We start from the raw sequence: 20563 nt of genomic DNA on the forward strand, positions 1-20563 counted from the left end.
TTCAGTGACAGTTAAGATATTTCAGACTTCCATTTTCTGGTCAAGTTGCAGTGATAAGCATAATGTTAACATGGAGCTCCTATGCGTAAAACGTAGAATTATTTAAATTCTTTTTCCTGGAATTGAGAACAAATTACTGAGATAACCAGGAAATCATGATAGGATGCACCCAATTCATGAATTCATGTTTCTTCCCCACAATCATATATTTTTTTTGTTTTGTTTTTTACTTTTTTTTTTTAAAACTTGTATTTCCTTTACTAGATTTTATCATCTTAACATCAGATAGAAATATTTATTTAGATTTAAGACTGGTTCAAAGACAGCGTCAGTACAATGGCACTCAACATAAGATGAAAATTTACAAATAAACATCACTGAAACAGTCTGGCCATGTACTCACTAACAGCCTTCTCGTCAAATAAGGCACATTTTTACTGAAGTACATCTCTGAACATTAACTTTTAAATGTTTCTTCAGTCTACCTGTAGTTGGGTTTCACTCTAGATACCTGAGTTTAGAAATTTCGAAAAAGCACCATTTTGAATTGCCTTCCAGGTTCACTTTGGGTGTAAAATAGTATGTGACATTTTCTCACTGTCTTCATATTTACCTGCAGCGATATTCCACATAATCTGGAAGCTGGAAAGAGATAAGTTGAGTTTGTTCTAATTATCTGAAACACTTCCTTGTATTGTTTAGTTCAGGGTTCAGCTTCAGTTATATCTGCTGTGGCAACTGTATTAAACTTCATCTTAATACATAAGAGTAGAAATGTAATGTCCATTAGAAACATGAGAACAACTTCCATCTTTTTCTTTTTTATTTAACCACATATAAGTACACATCAACAGTTGGCATAAATTTCATAAAAATACAGTACCTTTTTGTGCTGTAACACTAGTCACAATGTTTATATAAAGATTTTTTTTCCAGCTTCCTTGAATTCAGTTAATATTTTAAAAAGTGACTTCCCAAAAGCCCTTTTTTTGATAGTTTCCTTATATAAATTTTTCCAAAATCTATTCTGCAAAAGTTAAAAAGCTAATGCATTTTCAGCCATTCTCCCTCACCCTCTCAATAAAACAGATTTTAAAAAAATAAGACAACTCAGAATACTGATCAGCTGTTACACTACTACTTTATCAGAGGTTCCCATTTAATTGCTCCTGTTATACATGTGGTAGATACCATTCCTATAGCATCTAATATTATTAGATGCTCTTAGGGCTGTAAAAGACCAGTCATGTCAATAGACTGATGCATGAACAACAACTAAAAAAACAACAAACAAACAAACCAAGAATGAATGATATAGAGAAACACGAGACTTTAGAAACCTTGAACTGTAGAATCACCGTTACTGTGATATTTTCCCATAACAATAAATATACAAAAATTCTATATCAGTTAAACAACTGAAGAATGTCCTTGTACTAGGTATCCTGGGAAGTGAATTCTTTAAGTCCTATATTACCTATAATGTTGGTGTGACACCAAGATGACATAAAACTGAAGAACCAGTCTAATACTGTTGGAGAAATTATACCCCCCCCCAACTGTTTGGCTATACTCATATCACAACTGGGTTAAATTTCATTTTTCTTTAATGCTGATGATAAAATCCAGACAGGATCTAATAAAGGGGAAAAGAAAAAGGGGTATAAATTTTGAAAATAATTTCTTATCAAGTTAGGCGCTGAAGGTCTAGTTAAGGCAGTGAAGGATTTATTTTAGTATGTTTCTAAGGCTATTATAGATTTTTCCTGAATAAAGCATTTTCTCTTAAAAATTCCATTTATATTATGCCAGCTTATTCTGAATGCGTAAGAATGCTAAAAACCCTTGGACATGGAAAAGCTAAACTATTGCTCGCTCCAAATATTACCCTTATTAGTCTTCATTTTTAATATCAATAAGGTTTCAAGAATGTACACCTAAATAACAAAGTTTCATGTTCACTTACAAAGTTTTCCATTTCAAAAGCAAGCTTAAAAGCATGTGTTAAGTGATTCAAAATGAACAATGTTCTTAATTCTCTCACACAAAAAATGTACTTCTCTCAGACACGACTAGTGAAACTATGCAACTTAAGAGAATTTCTAGTAAGTATCACCTTGTCCAGAACAATAAAATGGGTAATAAAAGCAACATGAGAAATGCGATGCCAGATGCTATAGCACCATTCCTTTGTTCCAAGCTGGTAGCACCAAAGCTTTAAACAAACTTGCTTTGCTAAGACATTCTGACAGTCCCATTTCACAATATCATTGGTTTTGAGAATGGAGTTACTTTCCATAGATTTTAACTCCTTTTGGATCAGTGTTCAATAAAATGTGCAAACATATAATCATTTGCATAGCAAAACTCAAGGGACTGACCCTGAAATAGAAATCCAAACTGTTGGGTGTAAGATATTTCTATAATCAGAATTCACTTAAAATGGTAAAAAATAAGATACACATTTTTCCATTTTAAGTCTAGTAAAAAAGGTATTTCTGATTTAGAATTCTTACAGTTACTTGTTTAAAAAGCTGAAAGACTGATGGTTCTTTGCATTAAAATGTTACTCGTATGGAATCTTCAAGACTCTGTAATTGCTATTTTCAAATACTGTGATGAAATATGGCCTGGAATCCTTGCTCATCAGGGTACATAAAGGGATTCTGCCGCTATTAGCAGGATCTTCCACATCCCAAATTTCCGGCATACTGCAACCAGGCCTAAAAATTTTTTAAAATGAAAAGAGAAATAAAGAAATGCCATCAGAAAAAAAAAAGAAAGCATTTAGCTTGCTGAACTCAATTTTATAAACCTTTCTATGAATACTTGACTGTGCCTTGTATTTGAAGTTTGTAATTATACTTAAAATGATCAGATTACAAAATCAATAAATACATTAGTAATTCAAGAAAAAGTATTTAGAATGTATAAAATTTGGTTGCTTTTGTGGTTATGTAATTAATAACAATTAATTCAGAAGAGGCAGCATATATGGCAAAACAACTCACATTATACAATATACATCACCAGGGACCCTTAAAGCTTTCTATAAAATGAAGGGTAACATACTCCTGACATTTTTAAAGAAAACTAAGACACCTTTAAAAAAGGTATTACCTCCTTGCTTTTTTATTAAGGCACACAACCACTAATAATTCCCTGTACAGTTATCTTTCAGCGTTAGTGTCACTGAAAAACTTCCTAAATTTGGTGAAGATAATACCAAAGAAATGTAACAACTTGAATTTCTTTGTATTTAGAATAAAAATGAAATGAATCCATCTAGATGATGTCCTAAAGGCTCAAAACAGAACTTAAGAAAAATGTCATCACTTATGGACAGTCTAAATACGACAAAGTTTTCAGTGACAACCAATGGCCATGATACTTTGGTACTCAAACTGTTTTCTACTCTGCACCTTTCAATCATATTAGGCTTTTAGTACATGCGCACATCTCTTCTTGCCATCACAGAATAATTTATTGTTTCCTTTGCAAACTGCTGTAATTTACAGTAAAATTTAAAAATACACAGAACACAGCTTTTCAGGTGCACACAAAGACCAAAAAGTTACTAACATCAATAAAGTTGATCATACTTATTAATAGATGGAGAAGCTGGAGAAAAATGTATTATGGGCACTTTTAATAAAGCATAGATCAATATTTCAAAGCTACTGCTTGATCTCAGACTACAGATTTGACTGGTGTATCATTCTTGTGAGAAAGAGATTACTCACTTTTTTCTGCTTATGCACAATGACTCTTCTAGAATGTAGTAATTCACTCCTAATTTTATTAATTCTCTTTTCACTTCTTTTGCAGGTTTTCGACTGTACATGGAATATACTACTTTAGTTCTGGCCCTTCAAAAAGAGAAATATGATAAAAGCAAGCTAAATAATATAGGATGAAAATGTAAGCCTTAGTTTTAGGTTGCACAGGAAAGCTTTTTATTTCACCAGATAACCAGGCTAATACTAGATTTTTTTTTTTTATTTATTTTTACATTTTTACTTTTACTGTAGTTTAACTTCAGTGACATTAGCTTTAATATGATGATTCCTTCACAATTGTAATGGTTCCCAGAACAATAAATATAGAGTCTTTTTATTTTTGTGTATCAGGAAACAACTTTGCCACAAGATCCATGGTTACTTTGAACAGAAAATGTATAAACATCAAAATTATGCATTTGAAATGTAATATTCAATGGTAGATGCAAAGACATCAAAACAAACTTGCCTGGGCTAGAAGTGATCAGAAGAAATTATCTGACCAGTCCCTCTGCAAAAGGTCATACTCTTTGCCCTTGTTTGGGCTTTTTAAAATGCAGAATGCAAGACCAAATGTTCACTCTGAGGTCTGCATACTGAATCTAACAAAGTCATCACTTGCTAACCATGATCCTATTTATAACATCCAGTAATATTCTCCTTTCATTGCAGAGAGCATGACCTTATTTATTAACCCCTGATCATTTTCTGATACTGTATCATCTCCAGCATATCTTCCCCAAACATGCCCTGTCCTATCTGTTTGTCAGATACTTAATGTTTGTCCTATACTTAATGTCAGATACAGAACTAAGGACATAAGCCATGTAAAATGAGTATTTACACCTCTTTTTATTTTTCTTTACCTTGTTGTTTTCTTGTTGTGTTTGTTTTTTTATCCAGTTTTATCAAATTACCAAAAGAAAAGATTATATGACATTAAAACTAAGAAAGAAAATAAAAAAACACATGACCTTTTCAGATAAATAAATTTCCATTTAGAAAAAATATCCCGATTTTGAAAATAACAAAGAACACGACTCGGTAATTCTATTTAAAAAAATCAGTTTCAACTAGTCCTAGTATCTCTACAGTTAGACATGTTATCATGACAAGTTATTTTTCATGGAGAGTTGATAAGAATAAATGGATTGGCTATCTTGAGAAAAAACAGTCTGCCTGCAGTGTTTGGGTAACTAGAACGATGAAAGAATATAGTACTACATGTCAGTTCCAGTTCCATAATCATGTTCTTTTTTTTTTTTTTTTGTATGCAAGTTTGAAGTCATATCTATCCTGCAATATATCCCCTCTGATGAACATAAATCCTGAAGAACTACTGCATGTTTTCAATCTGACTTAAAATTTTATGGGTATTTTAACAAAGTTTTCTATATTACATGATGCCTTTCCTACTTTATATTATCAACATTAAGAGTATTAAGTGAAAAATTTTAAAAATCCTCAACTTTGATAGTTACCTTAATGCTGCATCTTCATAATGAGGATGATTTACAATAGGACGAAGCGTGGACAATTTAACGCTTGCCATTGTAGGCATTGCTCCTGCAAAAACAGCATCTGAAAAACAGAATGAAAGGTATGTTTGAAATTAAGAATCAAGCAGTAAAAACACAGAACAAATTTTCAAATACCTAAAATAGTAATACTATAATAGAAAAATAAAGTGTGAAGAGGAAAAGGTACATACTTCTTCTGAAAAAGTCTTATACGGCACCCACATGATATGCACAAAATCACTTTTTTTTTTTTTAAACCTTGACATCTAAGAACAGAGATTTAATACCTTACTATTAATCTTATCTTTAATAGATCTTATTTTTCTGGATTGTGTAATGTATTCATTATGAGAAGGTCTTTTTTTTTTTTTTTTTTTTTTTTCCATTTGTCACTTCTAACAGCACTGTTAAATGAGCAATAGAATGTCAGTCAGTCCTCTTTGGCTTGAATGTATTTTCTTGCTAAAAAGGTAACTATTCTGGTCCCAAATAGTTTTCTGACACTTCTATTGTCTTCCGTAAAAGAATGGGAGCAAGCACACCACAGCCACTTCGAATTTTCTTCTAGCCAAATGATAAGCATGGACACACATACAGAACCAGTCATGCAAGTGAAAACCTGCTTTAATTGGACTTTGTAAAAGTAGTTTTGTTGCAGATACACTACTTCAGTGGTTAGAACCTCCAAGCTGGTAGGCTGGAGTTGAACTAGCTTTTTTTATATATATAATTTTTTCATTTGAGACAGCTTCTACGTGGAAAAGTATACATGACTAAACCTTTTTTTTTTTTTTGGATAGTCCCAAGGCACAGATAGTAGCAATACCTCTTCAGTTATTTACCATATTAAGTTCTATAGTTACATCTCACAGTAAATGGGGAACATCATACGCTATTAAATACTATACCTTGTCTGGTACTGACTTGTATCCACTCTAGAAGTTCTTCCTGTGGCAAATTGCTAAATTCTCCCATTATGTTCCACTGAGTTTGAAGGTTTGCTGATCCTTCTATTGCCATCAATGCTAAAATAGCAAAGACCAATGTTTTGGGCTGGATTTTACAGAAGAGCCATCCAAATAACTGAAATGCAAGAATTGATTAATTCCTAGATGACAATTCTGTAATTTTTTATGCAGCACAACTAATTTTTATTTCTCTATAAGGAAGTTAACGTGTATTACAGTATGAAACACCTCTGCTATTGCTCCTCCACTAAACTTCAGTGAGACCTCATTATTAAGTATTTATGTTTACCTAATGTTGTACATTTATTCGTAATACAACAAAATATGAAAATTGACATTAATGCAGCTTTTAAAGTTCTAGTTCAAATGTCAAATTCTGCAGGCAGAGACAATTAAATAAAATACTGTATAAGTGTAGTTAGCATTATCTCCTACTTAAATCAATAAGTACAACCAGTACTGCAAAATTCTGAAAATACACCAGAAAAGCAGAATTTGGAGTTAGAAAGCTAATGTTACTTTATATCCTATCCTTCTCTTTCTTGAACTGGAAAAGCTAACCCTTGCATTTTTCCCTACAGATTATATGCTGGAGGCTTTAAGCAAATACTCAAATAGGTAAAATGGGTAGTTAAGTAGTACCAAATTTGCTATGTTCGAGTTTAGTTTGAGCAAAAACACTTCAACTCATCCATATTTGAACTAAACGTTAAATCAGACAAACATGTATAAACTATTTAAGCTACTGTTAACTGGAAGACTTTAGGTTTCAAAAATATCAAACATGCAGTCAACGTACTTTTTTATTGTTAAAGTATGAAATAAAGTTTCACAGTAAGTTTCCTAGCAGACTGACTACAGCAATGCAGTAGCATATGTTATTTTTATTATAAATTATCCCTGATATATTTTAGATGATTTAGATCTCCCAAGCCACCTCCCCAAAAATGCAGTGTACTCTACTCTCATCCTCAAATACTTGCTAAACACTCCAGCAAAAACAGCACTATCCAGGGAAACTTAATATACCAAATATGCCTGACTGCTGTGTAGGTCTGGAAAGATGAACCAAAATGAATTTGTGTGCCATTCTACATGAACAAACTTCCCTTTTCACAAACAGCCGCAGAAAGTCTCAGTTCAAGAACATGTTAGAACTTTGCACTTTCCTTATCAAGTTCCATGGCTTTTCAAACCACATTCCTATCATCCTCTTGAAAAACCTCAGTAATGTTATAAGTATCTGTATTTGCCACTATTTTGTTTATATACAGAGCCCAGAAAGACTGAACATATACACAGTGCAAAGCATTTCTTTTTACAGGATGCTGTTCCTCATGTAATTTATTACATTGATGCAAATCTTTTTAAAACTTGTTTTTGCTAAAAAAAAAAAAAAAACACATTATGTCTTTAGTCTCTCCAGGTATTTTTCTTTGCTTTCAAAATTTCACCCAGAATGGAATAATTAATTCCTCCTAACAGAAAGAGGAAATGCATGCAAACAATAACATTTTTATTGCCCATCAGGTGCCACAAGGTGCGTCACTGGTGTACTAGAGAATACACAGATTCATGCAATGGTCTGAAAGAATACAACATACTCTCCCATTTACAGACTATGTCTTATCTTCTGCTTGTTTTTGTTGTTTTCACAAATGTCCATCTCAGGCTGACTGATCACTAATAAGAGAATATATGTAGAAAAGTATTTTTATTTTTACATCCATTGTTCACCTAAAGTGGGGTACTCTTGAACATGGGTATGGACTTCTCCTAAGGCCCAAGACAGGGCCAGGATAATTACAGGCCTTGTCACATGTGGCAGACTGTCATTTTCCTCCTCCTGTACCAAAAAACTATCTGAACTACAGCAGTCTAAAGCCTTAACTTTCTTATCATTCAAGGCCTATTTCTTTCAAACCAACTATGCCTTCAGGATGCTTCAAAGGAGATCAAGTCACTAGACATGAGCTATTCTGGTCCAAAAGGGACAGCTCTTGGAACAGGTGATCATTTGGATTGGTAGGTTCCTGAGAATCTTAGGCTCACTTTACAACCACAGGAAACAACAACAGAACAACTAAAGAGCCAAGCTGCAGTTGAGTGCAAGGCAAAATGTATTCTGCTTCCTCTTGTTCTCTCCCATCTCTCTTTTTAAACACTATCCTTTCTACTGATAGACTGAACTAAAGTCAGTGACCTAAACTAAATCCTAGAAAATGTATACAACCTGAAAGGAAAACAGAATTGTGGTAAAATACTCTGAATGTGTCCTTCTTCCAAAACGTACACAGTGATAACGTGAGGCATCCTCTAAGATCCAAAACATAGTAATTACTAAAAGCAACAGATTTAATTAACTAGAATGATGACCTTACTTGCAATACTAAACAAAAAACCACCATGATCCAGGAGGAATTACTGTGGTGTCATTACTCAGGTGTTTAAAAAGAAAGAAAAGACACCAAATGAAGATATTCACTGCAATAACAATTAACTTGTGATAAAAAAAAAAAAAAGCAAAGGAACCACATATTGGCTTCCTATTGGCCTCCTGGCAGCTCATTTTTCAGTCATTACCAGTTGCAAGGTACTTTTTTCCTACCTTTCAGAAATTATTTCTCTACATGCAGCAAAAAAAGTAGTTAAAATTTTATTGATTTTCAGTTCTCAAAAGGCTAAGAGTAAGAGGCCTTTGAGGCCTGTGGCACAAAATAATGAAATATTTCAAGTTCTGAACTTCCTTCACTTTAAGAGTTTTCAATAATAACAGAGCAGAAAAGCCCATTGATTTTCTTCTAGTAAAACACACAAATAAGGCAATAATAATTAAGAACAAATTAATTTTGGACAGAATTCATTTATATTGTAGATGCTATCTAGAAATCACAACAGAAGAAAATAGACTATTTTTGTTTATCTTACTTTTTAAAAGCAACCCTGGTTGTCTTCCCCAACCACTGCTAGTCTTCTCACTCTGTCAAACATTTTTCTCCTTTCCTTTCATTTGTATTATGTTCATAACATTTCTTAGCACCCACAGTGCTCAACTCCTTAACATGTTCTCTTTTTAAGTCCAGCTCAGTTATTAATCATGACCTTTCACTCTCCCCTGTAGAATACTTTATGTAAGTGACACTTCCTACAGAAGGGCAGAATGGATGAGGTTTGAAGGGACTTCTGAAGGTTATCTAGTCTGAACCAGCTGCTCAAGTAGGACCATCTATAGCATGTTGCCGAATACCATGTCTAGGCTACTTCTGAGTAACTCCAAGGATGGAGACTCCACAGCCTCTCTGAGCAACCTGTGCCAGTGCTCAGTCACCCTTATAGTGAAAAAGTGTTTTTTTCGTGTTGAGACAGAACCTACTGTCTTTCTGTTTGTGCCCACTGCCTCTTGTTCTGTCACAGAACACCATTGAAAACAGCAGCTCCATCCTCTCTGCACACCTCCATTCAGCTGTGAGCATATACACATGCAATATTATATATATCTATGTATGTATTTATTGGTAAGATTCCCCCTAAGCCTTTTCTTCTTCAGGCTGAATAGTCCCAGTTCTCTCAGCCTTTCCTTGGAAGAGAGATGTTCCAGGCCTTTCATCACCTTAACGGACCTTTGTTGGATATTCTCCAGAAGTTCTATGTCCCTCTTGTACTGGTGAGCCCAGAACTGGACCCAGCACTCCAGGTGTGGCCTCAACAGTGCTGAGTAGAGGGGAAGTATCGTGTCTCTTGACCTGCTAGCAATGCTCTTCCTAATGTGGCCCAAGATACTATTAGCTTCCATTGCAGCAAGGGTACATTGCTGGCTCATGTTCAGCTTGGTGTCCACCAGAATCCCCAGGTCCTTTTCTGCAAAGCTGCTTCCCAGCTGTTTGGCTCCCAACATGTGCTGATGCCTGGGGTTGTTCCTTTTCAGGTGCAGGACTTCACAGTTCCTGTTGTAGAACTGCATGAGGTTCCCGCCAGCCCATTCCTTCAGCCTGCTGAGGTCCCTCTGGATGGCAACACACCCAACTGATGTACCAGCCACTCCTCCCAGTTTTGTACCATCAGCAAACTCTGCCTCATCATCCAGACCATTAATGAAGATGTTGAACAGTATTGGACCAAACATTGACCCTGGGGTACAGCACCAGCTACTGAACTCCAGTCCCACTTCACCTCTCAGTCACCACTCTCTGGGCCCAGCCTTTCACACAGTTTTCAAGCCACCTCCCTATCTGCTTCCCTTTTGCCACAATTGCAAAGCTTCTAAAGCAGCTACCTGGATACAAATTCAATCAAGTTCACTTCTCAAAAACATGGGTACCAATACACAAAGGCAATTCTAAGACATTTAAAATCCAGAAAAAAAAATAACATTTTATCTTATGGTTGATTTCAGCCTAGAAAAAAATACATCTGAGCGTGGTGGTTTTACCACGCTAGGCAGCTGAACACCACCACTATCGCTCTCTCACCCCCTCCTTAGAAGAAGAGGGGAAGAAGTAAAGGAAAGAACAACTCACGGGTTGAGATAAAGATAATTTAATTAAAGGGAAAAAATAATTATTAAGGAAAGATTATTATTAATTAAACAATTTAACTAAGGGAAAAAAGGGAAAAGGGAAAAGGGAGGGGGAAAGGGAAAAAACAAAACAAAACAAGTCAAGGCTGTGTGGAAGTGCGGAGGAAAGAAATTACTCTCTACTTCCCACAAATGAGCAATGCTTGACCGCGTCCTTGAAACAGGGCCTCAACACATGTAGCCGGTGTTCAGGAGGACAGACGTTTTTGCAACGAGAGCCCACCCCTCCCCTCATCTTCCTTTTTCCATCTTTTATTGCTGAGTGTGACATCATATGGTATGGAATATCCCTTTGGTTGGTTTAGGTCAGCTGCCCTGGTGATGTTCCTTTCTCACTTTTTTGCCCACCGCCTAGGAGGGTTAGAGGGAGTCCTGATGCTGTGCCAGCACTGCTCAGCAGCAGACACAACACTGGTGTGATACCACTGCTGTTCTAGCTACAAGTGTGGAGCACAGCACTGTATGGGCTGCTGCAGGGAAAGTTAACGTCCCAGCCAAACCCAGTACACTGAGTTAGGCACATGGCTTTTGATTTTTAAGGCTAAAATATTTTCAAGATGAAAGACTACTTAAAACCGCATTTTTGGAAAGAATACGTGCAAGGCTGTAAGCTCAAAAGAGCTGTGAAAACACAAACTAATTCGAACACTGTTCTGGATAAAATCAATAGCTGATAAAAATTTGCAACAGCATTAGTAAAATAAAATCCATTGTATGTCTCTTTATGCTCAAGTTCAATACACAGCATACTAATTTGTATAGTAATGCAGTTGGACAAGTTGCATAAAACAGGATGCTTATTTTATTTAGGGTGAGGGGAAAAAAGGAACATGTAATCATACTTTTAGACAGGCAACTTAATTTAGTTTATTTTTTAACTGTGATGCTCAGATTCAGCACTCACACAAATTTGATTTAGAATAAATACATAGGTAATAGTGTAAGTACTGAGATAGCTGCAGCACTAAATCTTACCTGTTTTGAACACACCAAGGAAGCCATAACACACAGGTGTGGTGTCAAAAACAACTTTAGCCTCATGATTAAAATCGCTAGGACACTGTATGCCAACAGCTGCAATGCATGGTATACCACCTGCAAAATAAACAAACAAAACCACAAACAATCGTATTTACATACTGTTAATTTCTCTCAAAACTATAACTTCATTTTCAGTATAGCTTAAATGACAAGTTTGTCTGAAAAAGAGTCAAAGTGAAAGTAAAGATCTTCATATTTCAGACAGTGAACAGAATTTGTCATCTTTTTTTTAAAGTGTGTCTAGTCTGTCAAAGTATGGAACAACAGAAGGAGAAACATTAACAATAAAACTAGAAGGAATTTGAGAAATGGCTAGCTCTTCAAAAGATTCTGGAACACAGGCAGAAACAGGTAAAATTTGTTATATTATCTCTTCATAGAAGTGAAGAGACCTTGCTAATACCTTGTCTAACACCTAAAATATTTACGTATGAGATGGAAGAAACAAATAAAGTCATCTAACCTGGAGAAAAGGAGACTCAGGGGAGACCCTACACCTGTATCATGTATCTACTCTGTATCGTGTTCTATAATTACCTTAAAGGAGGCTATAAGCGAGGTGGGGATCAGTCTCTTTTCCCAAGCACCAAGCAATAAAACAAGAGGAAATGACCCTAAGTTATGCCAAGGGAAGTTTAGACTGGATATTAGGAAAAAAAATCTTCACTGTTCCAAAGTATTGGAACAGGCTGCCCAGAGAAGTAGTTGAGTTACCACCCCTGGAGGTCTTCAAAAGATGTGTACCGTAGAGCTTAGTGACATGGTTTAATGGTGGACTTGTCAGTGCTAGGTTAAAGGTTGGACCAGATGATCTTAGAGGAGGTCTTTTCCAACCTAAATGATTTAAATGATTCTATAATCTCGGCTACTCACACTACCACAGGCGACTTGTTAGAAAAAAACAGTTAGAAGGCATCAGAGATGTAGTTCAGCCCTCCTACCAGTGAATCTACATCACCTGTGGAAGTGCTGTGGTAAATCACAGAGGCATTTTTGCAATCAGTGCCTTTCTGCACTGGTACAGCAAAAGCCCAAAGGACTCCTATCCTGCACTGCCACCCCACCATTAATTAGCATTATTTTCTGTTCAGCATTCCAGAGCTATTTTGGTGACATATTGGATCCAATTTAAGACAAGGGAATAAAAGATGCAAATAATTAGCTACAAATAAACCATCTACCAGCATCAATATTGAAATACAGCTTGCAATGGGCCAAGTATTCACATTAACATATGAATAAAATTGTGCAGAAAAAAATATCTTACCTCACCCTGGTTAAAACGTTCCTCTCTGAATAAAGAAAAAAAGGAAAAAAAATCACGATTTGTTTCTATCATATAGATGCAGCAGTTTTACTTTACAGTAAGCAAGAGTCAGCACCTGTACAGATTTTTTTTTTCCTCTTTAAGAAGCTTATATATATACACTGCAAATCAGTAACTATCCTCCATCCCTATGTCTACTTGGATATCTGAAAATTAATTTTAGCAGTTTTTTAATCGCTTTCATGAATTATTTCATATATAGAACAGTTGAACAGTTTATTTAGAGAATGAAACCTCAGTAACATAACAGAGGCAAAGAACTGTTACCAAAACAGTCAGACATTTACTCGGATTGGTTTTGGCTTTATAGGAAATATAAATGTGAATACAGTGAAAACAAGGTATACTTTTTTTTTTTTTTAAATAAAAACCCTCTGAGGGCAGAATGCTGCATCGATTTTTTATTTTTTTAATTTTGATATATGCCGTTAAGACTATGGAAAGCAGATACTACTGAAATGATTAGCTACAAAAAAAATGGAAGCAAAAAGATTTCCCTTGTTAGGGAAATGACAACATGCAATTGGCCAAATTCACTGCCCTTAAGCACTTCAAGAAGTGATGCCAAATGCCTGTAACAGGCAGAGCACATATTACAGACGTTTAGAAAATAAAATTAATACAACTGGGATCCCTTCCTAAAGATGAAATTCAAGTATTTTTATAACCTGGAAAAAAATAATGGGGAAGAAACAGCTTGTGTTCACTGTTTATAGGAGAAAAGTGAATAGACACATAAGTAAACACTGGTTTAGGAACAAAGTAGAAATATAAATGATGAAATAGAATATTTGTGGGCGAGGGGGGCTGATGTCTAAAACTAAGTTCAGCAGATAAAACTTAGTCTATAAAAATACCACAAATAGTACATCCAAGCCATTCAGTTACATAATTTACCCTTCGAAAAGGATCAACGTAATGTAGCTATTTAGTGTATGTCAAATCAAATGAACTTCCAGCAAGAAGATCAGTTTGACATTCAAAAAGAATACTTACCTTTCATATTGGCCTGTATGAGATAAAGTCCACCTAAGATATTTAATTGCCTGAAGAACACAGAAGCCAGCAAAATTATGAATAAATTTTCAAAAGCATTATAGAGCATTTCCAACATTCGTTAAATTAAATTACACCTGAGTATCTCGTTTTCAGATAATGCTAAGATAAAGGCACACAATGCTTTACCTAAAAATTCTTTCTGAGGATGTTTAATTAGCCAGGCAGTTAGCAGTTATCCCATCTGTTCTTGTGTAAACTGTAAGTCGTTTTCACACAAACTATACATAATCAAATTTACAAAAACAGTTGTAAACTTTAGTTACAGTACTCATCAGCTAAGCGACAATTTTTTTTGGTGCTTAACATCAAAGCAAGTTTTCTCACTGACACAGGACCAGAACTTTGTAAAAACTTACGTAAAGGAAATACAGAACTGTATACAAATATTTTTGACAAACTGTATTTTATTTAACTTTTTCCTGTCTCAAAATAAATACTGGTCCCTTAAAAAAATGGAAAAAGTAAATTCAAGGTAAAGGTGATTCACTAAATCACTTACCTTTTTGATGATTACCCCCAAAACCACCAGAACAACTGGTAGTAGTAGAGTCTTTGTGTATCTAACTGGAGTCTACAATGGAAATAAAATGCATTAATTGCTTTCCAGTCATCTAGAGTTACATCAATGTTCATTTTGAAGAAAATAATATAAGGAGTTCTTCCTCAAGTGAAACAAATATAAACATACAACAAGAACAAAACAAGCTAGAAGAAACTTAAATTTAAACTCCACCCAGCAATCTCACTAGAGGTCTTAATAGTAGGGTCATTAAAAAATTATTCCCCTTTCTTTGGCAAACTACCCAAAGACTTGAAGTAGATGGTATCTCAAAAGAATTTGAGTGTTCTGGGTTGACTAATCTATAAACATTCTGAACACATTTAGATACTGATGAACTAGAAAAGTCTACTAACAACACACATGGAAACCTCGATACTTTTCCGTAAACTAAATCTACCTCACCTTTGTGGCTCTCATCACATTTTCCCTCTACTCAGCATCAGTTACTGACAGACACAAAATCTTAATTTTGCAGGACTTTGACCTTTCATATACCCCTGAACAAGCACTTCTTTTAGTAAAGCAAGCATGCTTCTTAGATATGAAATCAAAACACTCTTAGTTTTAGCAAATTTAAAAGCAATAAAACCATTTAAATTTAGCTGAAGTTCATTAACATCTCTAACTTCATCAGTAAGCGCTTGGAACTTAAAAAAGAAAGAATTCTTACGATGGCAGTAGTATGTTATGGCTCACAGATGTTTCAAGTTATAAATGGAGATAAATCAAAAAGCTCCCTTTTCCACAAACATCTAATTTGATCAGATTACCTCTTTTTCCATGAAGTCAAACTCTGCAGCACAGGTATACATTAATGTATCAAAATCCTTGTAGCCAATAAATTTAGATTTTAATATGTTACCTATATGAGCCTGGTAGGAAATACAGAAAAAGAGCTGCAGTAAGGAAAAAAAACCTGTTTTCTGCAAACAAGTAGTGTAAATACATATTTTTTTAAATTAAAACAGAAGATTATATAATTTCCAACAATGTTATAAATGCACCAAAAATGTATTTGAGTAGATTAAATGATATATTTGATCATAACAGATTAGACAAAAGAAAAAGCAGAAAGCAGCAGAAAAAGGATGTTACCACTGCAACTGGGTTGAACAAGAGTACAGTTTGCATATGCATATTTTAAGACATGAGCTTCCCACCTCTTGCCCATACATTTAGGTGTGCAGCATCTACATAGACAGGGTTTAAAAAATGTAATTTAATAGTAAAAGCACTAATGTGCAATTAGGAGTTCTAGTTACAACAAGCATTTCAGAATTGCCTTAAAAATGAGTTTCAGAAGAAATTGAATCAAGAAACAGAGTAAATAAAGATGTAGGTAAAAGATACCAAAAATAAACAGAGCTCTACAAAGCCATATTTCATAACAAACACAGAGCATTTATTAATTCAACAGTAAACACATTGGTCTTTTCACAAACTTAGGTCATAAAACCTCGAAGTCTTCATTCATATTGAATGAGAAAGCAAATACACAAGCCCATTCCCATTTCTGCAAAAGAAGTCTTGGAATCTCGGGAAAATATATCAATAAGAGACTGAAATCAAAGTATTAAGACAAAATATTTTTAAAAGACACCATATACTTGCATAAGAGAAAGAAGACTTACATCATCAGCTATTCCAAATGCTAAAGAAGTTAGATATTTCAAGGTGACTGTCCCAAATAACCAGGCACATCCTTCAATGACCTTAAAAATACATTCAAAATGAAATAAACATGTCTCAACAAACTTTTAAATAAAGCCATCCTTTCTCAGAAAGATTTCTAAATTTAGTGACTAGCTGAAAACTCTACGTTATCACCAAGATATACAATCATTTCTAATCAGTTACACTTCTGAAATTTGAATACACTGGATGGTTTTATGTTTTGTTTTCTCTTTCTTCCCCTTCCCTTACTTCAACTGAAATATTTTTGGATTAACTGATATTTTGGCTGTATCACTGCATATGACATTGTAGCAGAGGATGTAGCAAAGTAAACTTTAAATGGGGCAGCCAAACTGTCAATTCCATCTGTTTTGCATACAGTGGTGTACCATGATTATTTTCCACCAGCCGCCTCTCTGTAATTACCAGGTTGTACTACCCCACTAATCCAAACCTTTGAAGGAATTTGCTGATTTATAGTACCTTTTCAAGATAATCTCAAAATAGAACTTCAAGGAGATAGAAAGGGTTACATACCATGTTTATGAAATGTAACTAAAACTCCTAAAAGGAGAAAATTCTAGGCAGTCTCGTTTGACTTAGTTCCTTATAAAACGAGCCCAGCTGAGTAGGAAAGCCTGGCTCAGCATTATGCATATGACAGGCACCAGCAGCAGATACATTCAGAGAGAATACAATAAAAAACATGCAAACTGATCTTTACCCTACCGTAACCATGATATTTATGTGACTATGGGTTGCATTCAATCATCATGTTTAATGGCTGAAAATGAACCTAAATGCCTGAGAGGTACCTAATCCTTTTCTGGCTCTTTATTTTTTGCTTCCACAATATAATAATTCTCTCTTATAAATTTACTGCTGCCAACATAAGGAGCACCAAATAAACTGTAATTATAACCTGTTTCTACTCACTAGCTTTCTTATGCTTACCTCCACCTTCCAAGATGTAGAACTCTAACCAATTTTAAAATCTGTGCTATTTAGCAATTCTTTATTAATAATTATCTTCGTATCCTCTCTTCTTATATTTGATTGTGGTACATTTTGCATTTGGGGGGAGGGCATTCTTTCATGTGCCTTTTTTTTTTTTTTTTAAGAAAGATATGTTGACTGAGATTGCATATAATATTTAGGATGGCAAGAATGAGTTTAAAAAGAGTCCACTCTCCATAACTTCCATCGTTTACTTCCCTTTTTGATGCCTGCTCAGAAATGCAATGATGTATTCAGAGAACTTTTCATAAGAATACCAAAATTTTTCTGCTTATTTAGGTTCAAATATTTTATACATATAATTTGGGTGGTAGCGGTCTTCTTTTGAAAATTTACCATTTAATCCCACCCTTTGTTTCTTACCTTCTAACATTCACACCTTATCACATGGAGCTTATTTTCTTTTACAGTTCCCGTTAGATATCTTCCCCAAAAGGTTTCTGAAATTCAAGTGCATTACATTCACCCATACACCCTTATCTATATCCTTCAAAGAAGTCAAATACATTTGCCAGGCATGACTTCCTTTAGAGAGGCTGCATTGGACCTATCTTTTGTTATATCACACGTACATGCATCTTTAACAACTTTATTCATCTATTTATTCTTCTACAAAGTTGGACTTACTGGTCTGTAGTTCCACAAATGTCTTGGATCTCAGTTTTAAAAACCTGACACAAGATCTGTCTACATACCCAATTCCCTGGTACCACAGGTAACTACTTACATTGACAGGTTACACACGCAATGCAGTTTGTTATATTTTTTTTTCACTTTAATGCCTTTATATTCTAATGCCTGCATAATAACTGTATGAATTTCATCCAGTTTTGGCAAGAGGTTACCATTCATTTTAATGAGAATGGTCTTAAGTACCTGGATAGTCTTAGTAGTCTCCCATCAAACACATCTTTACCAGTTAACGTTGTATCTTAAGCAGCAAGTTGTTTCTCATGTTTTCTACAGTGTTGTATTTTATTTGTCAGAGTTTTGAGGGTTTCCTCCACATTTGGACATTATTTCAACTGCCCTCAAACCCCAGCTACATGCCCCTACATTGTTTTAGTCTGACTCTCTTCTTGTACTTAGTTATGTAAGTTGCTTGATGTTATCAAAAATATTCTAAAAGAATGGTGATATAGGACATATTTTTAATGAATCACTAGTGTAGTATCTCAATCCCCATCAAATCACCAGGCACTGTTATTCTTTTAACTGTATCTTCTAAATTGCTTTCTGTTTCAGAGAGATTTTCATACAGATCTTAGGTTTTGCAAACAGGTTTAAATTAAATGTGCTGCCATTTGAATGTTATTTTAATTTTGTGAAATAAATGCTTATTTATGCCTCTTTTCATCCTTCAGTATTTTAAAATGAATTCCTAGGAATAGGGACAATTTACTTGAAAAGCGCAGTTTATCTGTATTTCTTGATTTTCTGCTGTTAGAAAACAAACCAAAAGTTAGTTCAGTTTCATTAAAACAAAAGTCATAATTCTTTTCTAAAATTCAAGATGTATGAAATTCCTTACCCACAGATAGACTTGACTTCTGCACCTTTTAAAGACTCTTGGACTCAGTTCCAGAATTCCCTAATTATAAAATGAAAATATATTTCCAGGTAAGATATAACAAGAAGATGTTCCAGTATCTTGGATGACTTTTTGTTTTATTTTAATAAGCACCTGCTTTAGCATGCAGCTACTTAAAGTAAATAAATAAACACACACACCACCACACACCAGATTCCGGAATCAACACATGAAATATGAATGAACAGAATCAGCATATGGTATTGTGATTTTACCCTGCATTGGCAAAACATGCCAAAATAAAAATTCCTACTGCCGTTTATATATGATTAATGGAAGACTACTCTACTTTTTACCAAGTAAAATTCTATATTATACAGTTCTAAGTTTCTTTAAATCAAAGACAACAGGAAACTGAATTATGTCTGCTTTCATGAACAAGAGCCTTCTGAAGCAACAAATAAATTACTGGCAGCATAACACAAATTTTTCATACAGGGCAAGAGAACACAAGTGGGGAAAAAGTAATCAGTATTTTTCTGTTTCACACTGTTCCTGATTTATGACACACAGAAAATCCGTTCTAAGATGCCTTGACAAACAACATCATTAAGAAAAACAGAAAATAAACTTAAAAGCTTTTAGAACCCCATCTGTATGTGACATGGACTGAGGCCACTATATACAGTCAAGTAACAGACAAACAACAACTATTTTTTTCTAAGCAGAAAATAGGCAAGAAACTCAATGTAACTATACTTAGTATATAATTACAGAAGCTGCTACAAGCAAGTAGAGTAAGCTTATAAGAAAAACTATTCCAACAACTACCAGTAGTGAAAGGAGATAATTCTTAACACAGGTGAGAAATTACCGCTCTTTTACTGAAGGACAAAATATAAATAAAACAAAAAAGAAAACAAACAAACAAAAATCACTGAGGTCACCCCATGCTTCTAGCAGGGGCAAAAGGATTCAGAAATTGAGATTATTTGTAGCACGCTAAAGCAGATCTGTTTATACAATCTTATCTCCTATTTCATGTACATAATTCCCTTAGCAGAAACCATATGAAACTAGAAGAGGTTAGAGGTGTTTTTTCCTCTCAAGTATAAATGAAGATAGCGAATGTTGAGATGAGTCTTTAGTGAATAATTTCACACTTGGGAATACGGCTCAATAGTTTCAAATAGTACTGTGTACTATTTGAACTATAGTTTCCCTTACTCTGCTCTGGTGAGGCCTCACCTCGAGTGCTGTGTTCAATTTTGGGCCCCTCAGTACCAGAAGGGCATCGAGGCCCTGGAGCATGCCCACAGAAGGGCTACAAAGCTGGTGAAGGGCCTGGAACACAAGTCCTATGGGGAGCAGCTGAGGGAACTGGGGCTGTTCAGTCTGGAGAAGAGGAGACTCAGGGGAGACTTTATTGCTCTCTACAACTACCTGAAGGGAAGGTGTGGGGAGCTGGGGGTCAGCCTCTTCTTGCAGGTAGCTAGTGATAGGACAAGA

The 20563-nt window shown here is 34.8% G+C and overlaps 1 protein-coding gene across 6 annotated transcripts in view; it reads right to left on the reverse strand.

The window, feature by feature from the left end:
* Window positions 1-241: 241 nt before the first annotated feature.
* LOC118250854 (T-box transcription factor TBX20) overlaps window positions 242-20563 on the reverse strand; it is a 117329-nt gene continuing 97007 nt past the window's right edge. For 4 of the 6 annotated variants that reach the window (XM_035552352.2, XM_035552349.2, XM_035552354.2 and 1 more), the window contains 11 exons: window positions 19055-19114; window positions 16464-16544; window positions 15603-15704; window positions 14770-14841; window positions 14208-14257; window positions 13152-13176; window positions 11819-11938; window positions 6208-6382; window positions 5261-5360; window positions 3744-3869; window positions 248-2723 (listed from right to left, as the gene is read on the reverse strand). In XM_035552352.2, the coding sequence (XP_035408245.1) occupies window positions 2567-2723; window positions 3744-3869; window positions 5261-5360; window positions 6208-6382; window positions 11819-11938; window positions 13152-13176; window positions 14208-14257; window positions 14770-14841; window positions 15603-15704; window positions 16464-16544; window positions 19055-19114 (1068 nt within the window). In that variant the 3' untranslated portion in view covers window positions 248-2566. Of the gene's footprint in view, window positions 2724-3743; window positions 3870-5260; window positions 5361-6207; window positions 6383-11818; window positions 11939-13151; window positions 13177-14207; window positions 14258-14769; window positions 14842-15602; window positions 15705-16463; window positions 16545-19054; window positions 19115-20563 lie in introns of all 6 variants that reach the window. The other 2 variants (XM_035552350.2, XM_035552351.2) reach the window with 2 other exon arrangements.

The sequence above is a fragment of the Cygnus atratus genome, chromosome 2 (assembly GCF_013377495.2).
Source record: "Cygnus atratus isolate AKBS03 ecotype Queensland, Australia chromosome 2, CAtr_DNAZoo_HiC_assembly, whole genome shotgun sequence".
NCBI lineage: Eukaryota > Metazoa > Chordata > Aves > Anseriformes > Anatidae > Cygnus > Cygnus atratus.